Source organism: Meleagris gallopavo, chromosome 17, assembly GCF_905368555.1.
Source record: "Meleagris gallopavo chromosome 17, MGAL_WU_HG_1.1, whole genome shotgun sequence".
Lineage (NCBI taxonomy): Eukaryota > Metazoa > Chordata > Aves > Galliformes > Phasianidae > Meleagris > Meleagris gallopavo.
In genome coordinates this window covers 3,571,256-3,587,956 of record NC_139420.1, presented here as the reverse complement: position 1 = coordinate 3,587,956, position 16,701 = coordinate 3,571,256, and the positions used below count along the sequence as shown (strand labels likewise).

General features: G+C 39.4%; 1 protein-coding gene across 1 annotated transcript in view; it reads right to left on the bottom strand.

Moving 5' to 3' along the window:
- TMEM132D (transmembrane protein 132D) overlaps positions 1 to 15,102 on the bottom strand; it is a 192,928-nt gene extending 177,826 nt beyond the window's left edge. Inside the window, exon 1 of the mRNA XM_031555950.2 lies at positions 14,026 to 15,102. Within this exon, the coding sequence (XP_031411810.1) occupies positions 14,026 to 14,104 (79 nt within the window). The 5' untranslated portion in view covers positions 14,105 to 15,102. The remainder of the gene's footprint in view (positions 1 to 14,025) is intronic.
- Positions 15,103 to 16,701: the final 1,599 nt, after the last annotated feature.

The following is a 16,701-nucleotide window of genomic DNA, read 5'->3' as shown; positions in this document are numbered from 1 at the left end:
TTTTGGAAAACATGGAAATCACGTTTTCATCTTAAGATCAGTGGTGTAACACTAATTTCATTTTGAGAATTCTCAAACATCTTTTGTACGTTCAAACCAGTCAAGAATAAAACATGCAGCACTCTAGCCTTCCATTCTTTCAAGCACAACTTCAAATTTTTGAAGAATAAGCCATTCAATCCAAACTTAATGAATTTTAACCTGGCTCTTCAACATGGAAAAAAAAAAAAGGTAAACTTTCTAAGAGTAAGTCAAATTCTGACCCATGAACTGCTATGTAAATCCAAAGCAATTAACCCACATCTGGAACAGGAGCCAGTTTTCTACTGAGGCTGTGCCAGTTTTCATACCTGAGTTCTTTTAGTCTCTCTGTGCATAATATTCTTTCAGGAAATAGTTTGAAATTACCTGATCAAAAGCACTATATTAAAGAAAGGCACAGTTTTACTCAATTATAAATTTTTGGAATTAAATTTCATCTCTCTTGTATTGGCATAACCCAAGAATAGTTCCAGTAAAGTGTGCTTCTTTTCCTGCATTACAGTTTAAAAAACAGTGTCATTAGTATATAAAAAAGTAACTCTTCTAGCTCCAGCTAGGTGACTCTAGACTGTGGGCATCTTCTGACATAAACAAGCAGCTATCTAGACGGAGCAGCACAGAGGAAATCTTGAGAAAAATCAACAGGTGCATTTCCTTCTGAACATTTCTCCCTCAAAGGTATTTGATCCCAATATGAATTGTTCCCATCAGGAAAAAAAATTACAGAGCAGCACTGCAGAAAGTCTGTGTGCTTTAATAGGAACATTCCCCAGTCTGTCTATGGAAGGTTATCAAAAAGTTTGAAATCCAGCATAATTCCCTTGAGTCAAAAAATAAGTCTACCAAAATAGTTACAGACATACTCCATGTTTTAAAGGCTGTATAGAAAGCCAATGAGTGAGAAATACTTTTCCCTCCACAGAACTAATTAAATAGAATATCTTTTTATTTCATTCAGCGCAGAGAATTTCTGAAATCCCACTTTAATCAAACCTGAGTCCTACTGCTCCTCTGAGGCCCCATTTTCTTCAAAGCTGTAAACTTCTGCCCAGGTTGTTAATTTTGCTCCTTTTTTTCCTGAATTAATAATCAAATTCTAATAGTTTTACAATACCTCACATATTCTTTTTTAATGCACTTAATATATGCTTTTTTAAATATTCTGCTTTGTGCTAAAACCAGATGTGTTACCAAGGAAAAGAAGATATATGGGATAGGTGGGCACTATGAGGATAGGGCAGGAGCTGTCAGAAGCTAGAAATATAGTTTCATGCAATAATCTATTGTATTCAACCACAAGCAAGTGTTCAAGAACTCATTAGTTACGAATATGGTTATTAGCATTTAGCTCTCAATTCCAGATGACAGCATTACATCCCCATACGTACTCAGTGCAGGAAAACAAAACCAGAAACCTATCAAAATCACACCCAACAGCATTAATATGCCACATGAATGTAATGGTGACATGAACATGCTACATCATATTCCAAAAACAACAGCTAAGTGAATCTCAACCAACAGTTTTTTTCTATCTGTCCCCTCAAAAGAAGTAAAAATAAACAAGCAGGAGGTCTTTGGCACATTAACGATGGGGTTGTGTAGATAAACAGCCCCCCCAGGGAAAATTGCTTCTGAACAAACTGCCCACTAGATATTCAATGGGAACACATAGGAGAAACTACTGAATTATTCCAGCGTCTTAAATCATGTCTCAGTAGTCAGTGTCTCTAAATGGTGTATAATCAGCACACCCACCTGCAGCTTCTAAGCATATGAAAACAAATAGCAGGCCTGTGGATTTTTAAGAGAAAAAAAGTTTTTTTCTGAAAACTGCAAGTTTGGTGAGCTTTGAAACAAATTTGGCTTCACCGTGTGCTCTAAAGTATAAGAAAGTTATGTAAGAAATCAAAATGAGGAAAACCAAGCACCACTTTCTTTCTGCGAGCATCAATTTGTGGGAAGAGGATATCCTAAAAAGGAAGTGGATATTGTGATATTAACCAGCTCTGAATCAATGTAGCAAGAATTTAACTTCAGGAAGCAGATATGGATTTTGCTGTGCAAAATCTTTGTTCAGGAATGAGAAAAAACTACCTAGCATGGTATCAGTAGTTTGCTTAACCCTAGTAAAGGAGAAGGTTGTTCAGTTGTATGATCAATGAAAGTCTTAAGAACAATGAAATCAATGGGATGCTGCTTGGAAAGGACACAAGGACTTGCAGATTTTCAGTCCCTTTGTGCTGCTCCAATGAAGCCAAGAAAAGGGAGAGCTGATTCAACATGGATGCCGGTCCCTACCTTCCCATGCCACTGACAATTCTCATCATTTATTGCCATCGTGTTCTTCCTAACACTCCAGTCCCTCTGTAGATAGGACATCCTCAATACTTCTCTGGTATTTTTCCCATAATCTCACCTGGTATTTGTATTGCTTTAGGAACTTTACAGGGATATAATGTATTCCATCCTTTCATTTTAAGCTTTTTATTTTGCACATATCAGAAAAGTGCAGTACAGTGACAAGCTGAAGTGCAGGGGATATGAGAGAATCCCCAGTTCTAGCAGAACTATCCCTAGCAGAAGATAGCAGTGAATTTGAGTATACAGAGTGAAACAAAACCTGAATTAAAAACAAAGGTCATTTACAATGAAAACAATAGCACAATTTCAAATGACTCTGCACCTTTCATAGACTGGCAACCCAGTGTACTATTTACTTTTTGTCTCCTATCTTCACACATTAAAAATTTATATGATAAAATGGTATATAAATCTCAAACAGCTTGCTGAATTTCTTAAAGATCAACTTGAAGACATGAATACAGATTTAAAAACATAAAAAAGCAGAGGCTACACTTCTTTTCTAGGTTTAAGTCAAAGTACTGCTTAAAAAGAGCTGTTAAGTATGAGATCACTCTCTTCTTCAAGTGAAACCAATTGAAGCCAAAACTTAAAAGATCACTTTATTAAATTTTGGTGTGATAGTAATAGTTCCTAATATCATATCAACATCCTTAAAGTCCAGGCAAGATTCGGTCCACTGAGCTAGGAATTGTAGTAAAATTTTCAGACGATTCAGAACCCAGATTTTCTATTGCTCTGCTCCCTCAGTTGGTGTGGGAGGGTTCGCAGCATTCAGCATTCACCACCTCCCACTGCGACATTTCTGGATGGACTTTCTTGAAAGCACACATCAAAATGCTGAGACTAACTCAACATCTCAGTATTCATTCTGGTACCTAAATTCAAATTAAAATGCTTCTGCAAATCTAGCTTTCATCTGCAGAATGAAGAAATATAATCTCTGAATAGATGTATCTGTACAATACTGTTATCTTAAAGAAGTCAACCAATTAGAGAACTGTTTGTGCCTCAATAATTCAATAAATATTATATACTCCACATTTTACTTTTATTACAAAGTAAAAGATATTTCAGTTGAGAAAAGGCTACCATAGTCTGGGACTGGAAAGCAAAAAGCCTTAAGCAGTTCCTTCGAGGACTTTACAAAGTCTGACAATTGCAATCTATATCTATTGGGTATCTTTCTGCCCATTGAGATCACTATTAGCCAGTAAACTTGCCCTTTCAATTCACTCAAAGCTGCTGCTTCAATCTATTCCATCTGTGCTCTCTGAACCTTTCATTTCCAATAGGCTCAGACTAATTCTGAGCAGGCAGGGAAGCTCTACCTCTTTCACATCCTTAAGGCTACATGCTGACATCTTAAAAAGAAATTAGAAATAAACAATGATACTGCTTTCACACAACAAAAATATTTATTTGAATCCATCAAGGATTAATTAGGTATTGGTCCATGGCTCAAACAGCCATTTAACCCCATACTGGTTTACCTTTCAGCTGTAATAAAATAAAACTCTTGTGAGCTTACAGATTTTGACCAAAAAGCTGTATGCCTCAAGAATCAAGATAGACATCATTTTAGAAAATTACTACTCCATTGCAGATTAGTCAGCCCTTTTAATAGTCCTTGCATCTCTATACAAACAAACCATAGCAGTAGTACTGGTGACAGATTTATAATTCCCAGATGGCATTTGTCTACTAGTGCATACATTCTGGCAGTGGAAGAGAAAACAGGTCGGAAACAGGAAGCCCACACAAGATATGATGAGCCATTAAGACTAACCAATTTAGTCACAGCTCTAGTTCATAAGGAAAGAAAAAAAAAACAACAAGTGACTAAGAACTGGGAACTGCCTGAGTGATAGGCAGATGTGAGAGACCTCATACAATAGTAGTCTGTAAAGCTCAATACAGAACAGAAAGCCAAAGAGAAATTGCTAGGCTGGCCCAGGTCCATGGTTATGAAAAGGGGATGCTCAGCTTTTTGGAAACACTTGAAACAGCAACCATTGGCGGTAACTGAAAGTTATCACAGCTACATGACTGAGGCTAGCAATTGAAGTCCAAGTTTCTTCCCGGAAGCACCCATGTGATCTCCAGTATCACACTGCAGTCTCTTATCACTGTTACAGAATTTTGGCCAGATGAAGAATATGAAGATATCTTCAAAAACCTTTCAGCTCGCTCATCAAAACATTCAGCATACAGTAAGCAGCATCTGTTTCAGTTTGGAGTATTATAGCTGAATCCCAAGGCATAACGATCAGCGATCACATTATCAACTTCTATGGTGGTCTTTCCTGCCCCTCTCAAAATTTCAGCTGAGTCATGGAAAGGAATATGTTGAGGGAAAACTAGGATTGTATTTCTTATTGATAGTCATATCTTTGTCTAACTTGAATGACTTTGCCTTAGCCATCATTATTCTAATACTTTTTTCAAAACTGTTGATGATTTGTTGATTATGGAATGCAAAGTTACTTTGAGAAGGCTAATCAATCAGCTGAATACAGCAATCACAAATATTCCAAGTGATGAATGTCACACTTTTTACCATTTTGATTAAATTCCATGCCAATCCATAAGCTTCTACATCTGATTTCTCTAATCACAGTTTTTCTACAAAGGAATGAAAATGAAAATGCCAGGGAACAGATTACTGGAGGTGCTCAAGTACAGTGACAGTGCTATGCCTGTGGAATGCAGTTTTTAAATTCTAGGGGAGGCTTCTTATAACTATTCTCCACATTTTATCATTTTATCATTTCCATACATTTCCTCTTTAAATCTGGACCTTGACTCAAAAAGATTTATTGTTTCTATATTTTCACAGCATTTAACAGTTTTACTTGCAGTATAAAATACTACATCATTTCATTATCACTTCCTCGCAAGTTGCAGGTATCTGTAGTACCTCATAATGCAGTACCACTACTTTACCAGCACCAGAGCAGAAGGCAAAGTCTATTTGCAAGAGCTATGCAATCTATTTCAATTGATGAGTAAACAAAAACCATGTCAATACCACTTTCTGCCAGCAGGTCAAGGAAGGACACCGAGGGCATTTGCAAAATGTAAGAAATTCTGTTATGCAAAGGAAGAAATGCTAAAAAAATCAGACAAGATAATTATGGGGAAAAAAAAAAGCAGAAATCTTTTTTGCCTGCTTGTAACATGAGTTTACAATAGATAGATGGAATTAAGTTTGATCTATGTTATAATTAGTTTTGACATTTCAATATTTTAGTTTGAAACTAAACATTAAAATTTCTGTTGTCCTTCACCAGAGATGTTTCACCATTTAAGAGTTTCACTACATTTCATTTGTTTTGCTGAGGAGACCAAAGCTCAATAACAGAAAAGGCTAGCCAAAGTTCCTTTCATGAGTTCATCCCAAACAGCACTGCTATCCTTCATGTTTGCATCTTAGTCATATGAAGGAGCTTAAAATAAACCCCAAAGACTTGAAGGGGAACAGGAAGAATGCAGTATTTCTAAGACCTGTACCACCTTTAAAAAAACCACAGGATTTTTAAGTGGTTTGAGACATTACTAATACAGATGTTTAAAATCAGGTGGGTTCCTTTAACAGATTAGTAACACAGCTTATAACATGGAAATAAAATCATCTTTATGACTCCTTTTCATAAAGAGCTTTGCTTCCTATATATCATGTCACTGTCTAAAAAGATTTAGATAATTTATTAATTGTAACATCAAGGGATGGGATCTAGGTAAGCTCTTCAGCATATTTAATTGCATAGATGCTTTTATCTCATTTTTATTGTTTTCCATTAAGATGCTCTTATTCTCTATTCTAACAGAACTCAGAGTTCTTAAAGCTGCCCAGTGACCAGAGCAATCAGAATGCTATGTTCCAATTTGTAACTCAGCCACTAGTAATTAATCACTTCTAACACGGTAAAATGTATATCTCATCTGAGAAGAGGGTCAGGTGCTAGATAAACAGCAAGTAAACAGATCCTTCTCTAACGAACCTGCATTCAGAGTAGACAAAGGGGAAGAAAAAGAGAATTGAAGTAATTTTCCAAAGGTTACCGAAAGCCAGCGGGTACCCTGACACCTAAATCACCATAGCAAAGCGCTGCATTCCTCAGCTTTTATAAAAAAAGAGAATGCCAGTGAGGTGAAACTACTGCATTTCTGCAAATAGACAGTAATATCTGACAAAAAAAAAAAAAGACAAGAAATAATGCTTAATAAGATCATTAAAAGCAACAACAAACCAACCTAGCACTATCAGTCATTTTCCTATTTTAATGCCCATCAAGAAGAGAAATTTCTGATTCCAGAAAATCAAGTGGTATGTAATCATCATTTTTCTTGCAGAAGCCAATGTTCACAGATAGATTTTCTAAAAAAGATTGTTTATTTTTTAAGAACAGGGAGCATGCTGTCAGGGCTGTAGTACAGCCTGGCTCAGTGGAAACCCATTAAAACCACTTTAGTGGGCAGATGGTGTCAAAGAGTCAGAAGTACATAACAGCATCCCACTGTGCACAAGTGTTCTGTATGCAAGAAATCATCTCTTATCAGACAAGTGCTGCAGGGGACACAGTCAACCACAAAGGAGAGAGCAGAGCACAGCTGAAGTCATGATCCCTGTACAACTGTTTGCCCAATGGTATGGACAAGGGTATGGAGTAAAAGAATCTTAACTGATAAACCCTTAGTAAACAAGGGAATGATCTATGGAGAGCATTGTATCAAGCTTTAAAAAGCAATACTTTGCTTCTGTGAATCACTGAAGGCATAACAACTCCTTCACTAACAAGGATACCACAAAGCTCACACCAACTAAGCATCCATTAAATCTTGGAAAAAGCACTCTTGCCACTAGAATCTAGATGACAAGATCCAATCAGACATAAATCAGATGTGTACTAGCTCACTATACTGGGAGATACTTCCTTTGCATGTTCTCCTTTTCCAACCTCTTCTACAGAAGCTAGGCCAAGTTTTTCTAATGTTTACATTCGAGCAAATTATGTAGGCAAACTTAATATCTAACAAACAGCCCAACTCCTATGATCTGAGTTAAAAGAGATCCTAAACAGAATAAGGCAGTGAAAATTGGTGTAAACGTGACAGGGCAGTGAAAACTCTAGAAGTATTCATTTTGTGCTGCTTACAGAGTAACTAAATTTGGTAATAAACTTACAGAATGAACACACACCTCTGCTCTCCACTGGGCAGATTCAGAATTGCTCAGTTCCACCCTAAGTCCCATACTGTTGATCATAAAGACATCCTTTGCCAGATCAAGGGGGTACATGCTTCTGAAAGCTTCTGTAAACGTGCTGAAGATGACAAGTAGGTAACTGATAATGTGATTATGGTTTGTTGCTGTTGTTTTGGGTGGTTTTTAATTTCCTTTTTTTTTTTTTTAACATTTATTACATTGTGAAGTGTTATCAGAGCTATTTAGCTCTATATTGATCCTCTTCCACTAGGAGCCTCAAAATACAATCCACTGAAATAACACCAAGATGTTCTTCCAAGTCAACTCTAAGTAACTTTAAAAATGGATCTAGAAAGACCAATGAGAAAGAGAACTGACAGCAGAAGGAAGGGAGAGGGCCTACATTTTGCAAATTTAAAGAACTATAGCATTGTCCTACTTGAGTCAATGCCAACCATTTCTACGTGGACTGTACAAGAACCAAAAATGAGCACATCTTGCTGAGTATCTTTCATGGAGGCAATCAATCATCTGCAATACAGAAAACTACCTCCAGAAATCTTTCTGAAAATCTTAATTTAAAAAAAAAATCTAGTCTAGGAGTGTGAAAGCCAAGATACATCCTCAGAGATGACAGTAAGAGCCTCTAAGGAAGTTAACTGACCCTACAGCACAGATGTCATGAGCAACTCAAGCAGACTACTCCTACCTTGCTTCACTGAGCCACTATCCAATGCTGATTTTAGCAAACCTGTGCTGGAATAGATTAGAAACATTCACATTATCAACTGCTGTGTCCAAAGTATTAACGTAATACCAAACTGTTCAGAGAAATATACTTTAAATTATTACTGTTAGCCTCACTACAGTGGTTTTTCATCAAACCTTTTTAAGGACAAGACTAACATTTCTGAAAGAAATCTAGACCATCCTGCACAGTACTGTCACAAATGTTTTAGCTTACAACCAAAGAGAAACCAGGACGTACTCTGAATGCATCCTTGCTACATTTATTTTCTCCGTGTTCTTTTCTAGCCTGCACGCATGAGATGTCTGGCACTGGTTTCACAACACTGCTCAGATGTTCCATGAATCACCACTGCTGTGTGGGCCACGGCTGAAAAACACTGCACCAGAAAACTCTGTCTACACTCTGACTTAAAGCTTGCCAGAGGCAATGAGAACATGTATACTGATTTAAATATGATTTGGGATCACACCCACTGTGGACCTACAGATGGACCCAATATCTTATATCATAGACCTGGAAGTTATGTCATCCTTTTCTGTAAGTTGCACTATTAAATTGGAAAATGTGTGATGTTTGGGCAAGCCTCCAAGCTGTACTCTTTGGAGTATGAAGGCTTTCAATCTATTAGCTCTGCAGGACCAGACTAGCACCTTACCTTGAAACCAAGCCTACTCAGTATAAGGAGAAATCAATTGTCTTTCTAGAGTAAAATTTCTCCCTACACAGGAGGCTGGAGCAGCCTAACATACTCAAATACGAACCTTAAATCCACTCATAATAATCAGCATTATCTAAATGTCTCTGAAGTATTTCAAATCCACTTCATTCTGAATTACCATTAATATTGCAGCAGGCAACATTATTAAGATTGGTGAAAATCAAGTATTTTAATGTAACGCATTATAAACCAAGCCTGCAATGAATCTCAGGTACCTCTTGAGCTTTTCTGCAACCAATCTGTCTGGAGTCAGGTTTGTGCATCCTAGGACCAGTGACAGTCACTAAACGTGGAATCCACAACTACCTCAGGAGGTTGATTTAATGCGAATGCAGCATGAAAAGTCAGGTTATCTTTCGATTCTCTTATTAAATAAAACTCATCCTTATTGAATAAAGCTACTTTTATTAACATCTAAAACATTGGTTGGTGTCACAGAGCCTGCCAGGGAAATAATAATAGAAAAGACACAAGTAAAAAATGAGAATATTACAGGGAAATATTAGAAGCCAAATCACATTAAGCCAGTACTGTAGCTGACAAATAAAACATAGGTCTGGCTGTAGAGTTTTTTGGTTTTGGTTTTTTGTTTTTTTTTTTTTTTTTTTTTTTTTTTTTTTTTTTTTTTACAGAATTTATTATTTTTCTAAAAGAAACCAGAACTGGGCTTCTCCCAGAAGTATGCTGTCAAGAAATAGAATGCAATGTGTAACTCAGTTTCCCCTTTCCTCACTTAAAACGTCTGAAAAGGCAGTGAGTTCAGTGTAGTTGAGGCAAAGAACAAGAGCTTTGCCTTTGTGGATACAGCTTGAACACTGAGCTAGAAAGATTTCTTCTATCTCTTGGATTTTCAAGTTAACCTGTTTTGATTTCTGCATATAGACAGCACCTAGGAGAAATACTCTTACTGACCATATTGGTACTTTATGATCACTAAGCAGCAGCCATCTGAAATCAGCATGCAGTGTGTTTTCTATACATACCAATTGCACAGCAAGAGCAGCAGGTGCCTGGGAGGAGTCTGCCCACAAGTATTGTCAGTGCAGTTACTTTGAGAAAAACCACATGTCCCTCATCATCACCATCAAAATCTGCCAACATGAATTGAAATTCAATTCTGAACTCCCATCTAGGCACCATAAGGGAGGGTTGGAGGAGAGAAATATATTTTAAATCAAATATAATAACCTTCCATTTTAATCTCATGTACAATACCATTTTCCATCCCTATGTTATCTGTGTTCCAGAGTAGCGATACAAAGTAAGTAGTGCTGAAAGACAAGTTGTTGCACTCCTCAGCTTCTCATTTTCCATGTTTCTATTTATACTGGGTTCACAGCACACTTCAATGTCAGTTCAATCTGCACACAAATATCGTCAAAAATGGCCTGCAGCATTCTGAAGATGGAACACACCCAACGAGCTCAGCTGCCTTATTTTTTGTGCAGCACTGCTCCCACTGAAGCCAGTGGATGTACAAGGGAAGCTAAAAAGAAAGGACTATGGCTTCCTGTACAGCTACAGTTCACAAGGATGCAATCCACTGAAGTCATAATGAATTATTTCAGCATATTCAACATATTCTGCTATTAAGTATCATCACAAAAATCAGTGAAACAGCAGAGAGAAAGTTTGGCTGTAGCAAGACAAAAACGTTCTATAATATAAGAATTCATGGGTTCAAGATGCTTCAAAGAATACTATAATATGCCAAACTAAACCTTCAGGGGTTTGATTTCTAAGAGATTTTTTTCCCCCCCAGCCTTCCCATAAGAGGTGATGGGCATCACTGTGAACAGAGCATCCACAGCCTGTACAGAGCACTAATCAGGGCATACAAGGTAATCTTGCCCAACACATTTGCCAAGCCACACTTTTATAAGAACCAAGGGAAAAAAAAAAATTAGAACAGCAGCTATATGGCCTTTTCTCATTGAAAAGAGGCTTGCAGGAAAATTTCAGCCCAGGATGACAAAGAACATGGAAAGCTCATCAGAACACAGGCTGTAAGTCACTATAATATTCTTGGTTTTGCTGCTCTCAACCTCAAGCTGAAATTTGAAATGAATATTTTAATTTGACAACATATGCTCAAAATGTAAAAGGTTCCTTAGTCTTAAGTCTCACAATATACATCCTATATATATTTATTTTCTCTTTAGGAGATTTAAGTATATAATAAACTTGTACCAAGCATGGAATTTGGTGTTTACAGTACTGCAATTTTTGTTCTAGCTGAACAAAGCTAATGAGAGATTTTTCCCTTTAGCAAGGGAACAAATGCCCACATTATGGACCCTTTTTATATTAGTGTGAGTTTCCACATCAGCTGGGCCTGGCTACATTTTAAATGAAGGTTTCTGGGGAATCTGTTTCACAGGTGACACCAAGTAGCAACAAGCCCAGCTGACTGAGAGCAAGCATTATTCTCCCTCCAACTGGTTCAAAAACCTCCTAGTCAATGACAAAGCTGCAAAATGTACCTGTGTCCCTAATTACAATTATATAGCCTTCTAACCTCTCTGTCCCCCTCTCTCTATAGATATATATGTATACATGCATGTTTATATTTTAAGGCTGAAAAACTTATTAAAAAGCATGGATTATATCATCAGTGACAAATTGTTCTGATAAGAACATGAAGCTCTTTATAGAAAGCAACATTTCACTTCTCAGGCTGGAGCTATTTTCTTTGTATACAAGATAAAAGCAAAGCAAAACTGCAATAGAATTTTCAAGTCTTCAACATCATTACCTGAAACTGTGCAGTGAGAAGGTGTGTTGCCATGGTTCTGAGTAATCAGCAACAGACCTGTGCACAATAGACAGCTGATTGCTGTTGTAGGTTAGAAGATTCTGTATCTCTTTAAGAAAACTTTGTTATCATGTCATAAATTAGAGTTTTTCTATTAGCAACAGAAAGGCATCAATGAAACATGCCCTGTAGCAGTAAAAAGTATGTCCTGTTGTTTGTTTTTAATCTTTTTCAAGGGGGCAGAGGGAGAATCAGCCTCACACACTGTCTATTTCATGCTGTAAATCTCCAGAGCACTCTGGTCTTTTCACAGTGTACTAAGGCACAGAAGTGCAGAGAGTCTGTTACCTAGCACGGACACAGACAATTACATTAAAGGTAGAAGATATCTTTACTGAAGAGCAGGAAGTCCCTGCAGTCATACAGCAGCACGTAGATATCTGAAGTGCAAAATAAATAACACAGAAGATGCCAGTAATTCTAATGGGATCTTCTGTATCCAGTTTCAAGAAATATCAGATTTAATGAGACTTCATAATATTCAGGAAAAAAAACTCACCCACCAGTTTCTGCAGCATTTTTTCTTTCTACCTAAGAGACCTCCTATCCAAGCTCAATTTTCTGCCTGTTTATCTTTCAAAGGAGACATTTGTAAGTAACATTTAAGTACAAATTCGTATCTGAGTGTTATAGTTGCTGAGATGGCAATGAAGAAAGCACTGAACTCTGTGGGACTGCAATGCCTCTCACACTCTGATATTTCAGTAAGCTGCCATCGCAGTCAAACACTGTTATTGCAGTGTTAAAGCTGCAAACTGAAACACATTCACAAAAAAAAAAAAAGATGAAAAACTTTGTGTTCTTACTGCACTGTTAGCCTATCCGAAGTACTGATATTGCCTATAATGAAGTACATGATTTACAGCCTAGCTGGGCAATCAAAAGCTTCTTGCGTGCAAAGTGGAAGCAGTCTCAGAGCTCCAACTCCTGCTGCTAATGCATTTCCAATCACAACTTTTAAACTGTGCTCATGTAGGCACTGCACTTAAGTTACATTGGAGAAGACTTATTTTGTTCCCTTCTTTCTCAACCTGCTCTAAAGGAAGAAAGGGATGTGTTTTGTTTGTTTTATAGGGAACCACCAGAGAAATAAGCAGCTGTGTATTTTGCCTTGTCAGTTCAGTTTTGGGTACAAAGTAATGAGTAAAAATAACTCACTTCATCAAAAAGGAAAGTGTTGACATCTTAAAGTATGAAAAGGTGTTGCAAGTAAGCAACACTTAATTTGATCAGTGAGCTGTCTCTGAGCAGAACTCCTTATCAGTATGTTTGCAAACTCACAGATTAAATGCATATGCTATTATTGCTCACTGAAGACTGAGCACATGGGAGCTTTCAATTTTGTTTCCCTGCCAGGATATAGCTGTTAACATACAATGCCTTCTCAGTAGAAATGTACATTTGTCCCAACTTACATTACACAGGAATGCTCATCTAAAGTAACTATTGCAAAAAACACATTCACATTTTGGCTGAGGCCATCACTGAAAAGTTCAAAAGAGGCACACAAATGAGTACATTGTATATGTGCTGTTTTTTCTTTACTGTAAACACACTTGAGGGCAACAAGATACCACTGAGTCCTCTGAAGTCATGTTGTCAGGACATTCAAACTCTATTCAGTGTGCAGAATACCAGGCACCTGCTTCAGGCTCACATCACAGCTTTTAAACATTTCAGCAAGCACATATTCCTCTGGTTTAGTAAAACACTGAGATACGGATTTTTAATTTGAAAAATTACACAGGTGATAACAGCAGAGCAGCAAACTCCAGCAGCCCATCCCCCAAAGATCTCAGATTTCAACAAAACCCTTCACAATCCAAAACTGAGTTACCAGCTCATGTGAGCACTAGCATCCACAGGAGCAAAAATGCACCCTGCAGGTAACAAATGTCCCAATAAAGGGGTACAGTTAAAAAAAAAAAGAAAGAAAGAAAAAATATTGCCACTCAGGATTTCCCATCAAGATATCTTTGTTTTTTCATTAACACTTGACTTGTCCCAAATCTTCCAATCACTAATTGTCAATAACATTCAAGGCATCACAGAGAGAGGAGACAATCTGCATATAGAAAATAAACAAGAAACAAGATGCAATAAGACAGACAGAGGTGGAGTCTTACCTTTTGAAAAAAGTGCTGCCAGGCTCAAGAGGAGAGGTGACAACAGATGCCCCATATTGCTAATCCCAGAAGTGCACATCCTAGGGTTTGTGGGAAGTTAGGGCTCAGTTTCACACACTTCCCAGTCAAAATAAAAATCAGACCGCTGGAGAGGCTGCATTTTAAGAAAAGGTCATCTTGAGCACAAAAAACATTTCCTTCGGAGAGAGGACAGACTTCTTTACCTCGAGCCCTCCCCTAGCCTCCCTCCTAGCTTCAAGACAGATGACGCTGTAAAAGCAAAAACCGCTCCTTTCAACGGAGAAATAGGAACCGCTCGGCTCGCAGCCCGGAGCGGTGCCGCTGCACCAAAGTTTACCTCTGGCTGCTGCTGATCAGCCCAGAGATCATCCGAACACGGAGGCAGGTTTGCTGTTGTTGTTCTCTCGCGGTTTTTTTTTTTGGTTTTTGTTTTTTGTTTGTTTGTTTTTTCCTCCCCTCTCCTGAAGTTCTCAGTTTCCTCATAGACTTGTCTGACTTTCTGCACGAGAGGGAGGGGGCGAACGCGAATCCCCTCCGAAGGCCATGGCCGCGGACCGCTCAGTGCGCTCGGGGCCGGCGGGCGCAGCGGCCGGCGGGGAGCTGCCGCCCCAGCGGATGCAGCGCGGCTGGAGCCCGGCCCGTGCCGCCCGCCCCGGCCCTCCCGCCCGCCCGCCTCCGCCGGCCCCGGCCCATCATACGCGAGCCGCGCTTGCAATTGACAGAGGCAGAGATTTAAGTCGGGGAGCGTCGCGAAAATAGCCAGAGAAAAAAAAAAAAAAAGACGAGGCAAACAAATAGATAAATAAGCCCACCGCCCAAGCCCCGCCTCGCACCGGGCAGCCCGGCAGCCCCAATCCGCGGGCAGCGGGGCGCGGAGCGGGGCGGAACGGGGCGGAGCGGGGCCGCCTGGCCCGGCCCCGGCCCCCAGGGAACGGAGAGCCGAGAGCCGCCGCCCCCGCCGCCCCCTGCCCAGCAGCCGGGGCTCCACCCGCCCGGGAGCGGAGCGAAGGCGGCCCGGAGCCGGGCCGCAGGAGGCAGCCCTAAGCCGAGCGCCTGGAACCGCCGCGATGCTGCCGGCACCCAAACGACCGCGCGGCTGGGGCTGCCGGAGCTGGCCGAGCACGTTGCTTTGGCACGGTGTGCTGCCGCACGTGGTCGGATTTAGAGCTCTCCCTCGTCTACCGGATCTGTCGTGAGCCGAGCGAAACGCGCAGACAGAATGGAAAATAACGTGAAGACTCTGTAGTAAAGTGCGCAGTAGCTATTGCAAGAACAGCAGAAATAAAGCGTACAGTGATCTAAATACTATTCGCCAAATTACAAGGAGATAAGTAACTGCTCTGAGGTTCCCCTTTGCAGCAGATACGAGTGCTAGAACAGTTCTGCTAAGCCAAACCTTTAGTTGAGCTTAATGAGATTTGCATTATGCTTGGCAGCTAGAAAAGCGGCAACACCTACTTTACTGCAGCCCACTTTAAACAAGATAAATAAAAATGTAGCTACAAGAACTTGTAATCACTTTGTCCCTTCGTGGAATACAAATATTTTTCTGCAGTAACATCTGCTCTGCTGAAGGCTTTAAGGCAGGTCATTCAAAATAAACTTTGAGACTACATACTTTGCCAGCACTCAGAACACACAATCAACCAAACAATGAGAAAATGCCACGGCAGTGAGTTTGTTACCAGCTTTTCTTTAAGGAAAAAAAATCTTCTGCTGGACTATTTAAAAAAAAAAAAAAAAAGAGGAGTTTTCTCCTTACAGTTTCTGGCTCCATGGCCGGCACATGGCATTTGCTGTTCATACAACACTGGGGGATAGTTTGTCCTACTGCCTTCCAGTCACAGAGGTAACAAAGAGGACAAAGATGGAACTGCAGAAGCAGTTAGAGAATTGCAGAGAAAGAGGAAGTTTTAGTACCATACTACATTGCAAGATCACGTTATTCTTCTTGTTGTTCTGCAACACTGTCAGTGAGCCAGCAGAGCTGGAAGCACTGTTTAAGTTTCCTGCAAAAACACTGGAAGCCAGGGAACCAACTCCAGAATGTTACTTACTGCACAGATTTATTTCTAAATTCGTTTCATAAAATAAATTCAACCTATTATTTATTTCCTTACTGTTTGTAAAAGTCACTTTAAAAGGTCAGTAACTAATTATTAAATTCTATGCCTCACTAGCCTTTTCACTTCAAAGCGTTCTTCAGACATTTAACTTTTAGTAGGAAGCAATGCACACGGTGTCCTGTCACACACTCTCCTCCTCCTCTACTCTCTCATTATCCCCATTAACCAGCTCCATGGCCCCAACCCTTCCCAAGGCTGCCTTAGCTATGAGCATTCTGTTGTCTCCAGACGCTACTAAAGACACAAGAATGCAGCTCTCTTGCAATCACCCTGCACTCCCTGGGTAGTAAGTGTCCTCCCTTTGCTTCAGGGGATGTTTTACCAAAGGGCAACTAAAGGTTAGGCCACTTGCAAAGTTTCACCTTGTGTTGTGTCCCAATTCTGATGTCTCACTATAACCACAGGTGACAACACTTGAACAATACAAACTCCAACCTGGGCATCTGATGCTCTGTGATCAGCGATGGAAAACTTTCCTAGACACTTCTCATGGAAAAACATATCAATTCCCACTATTCAGTAATGAGAA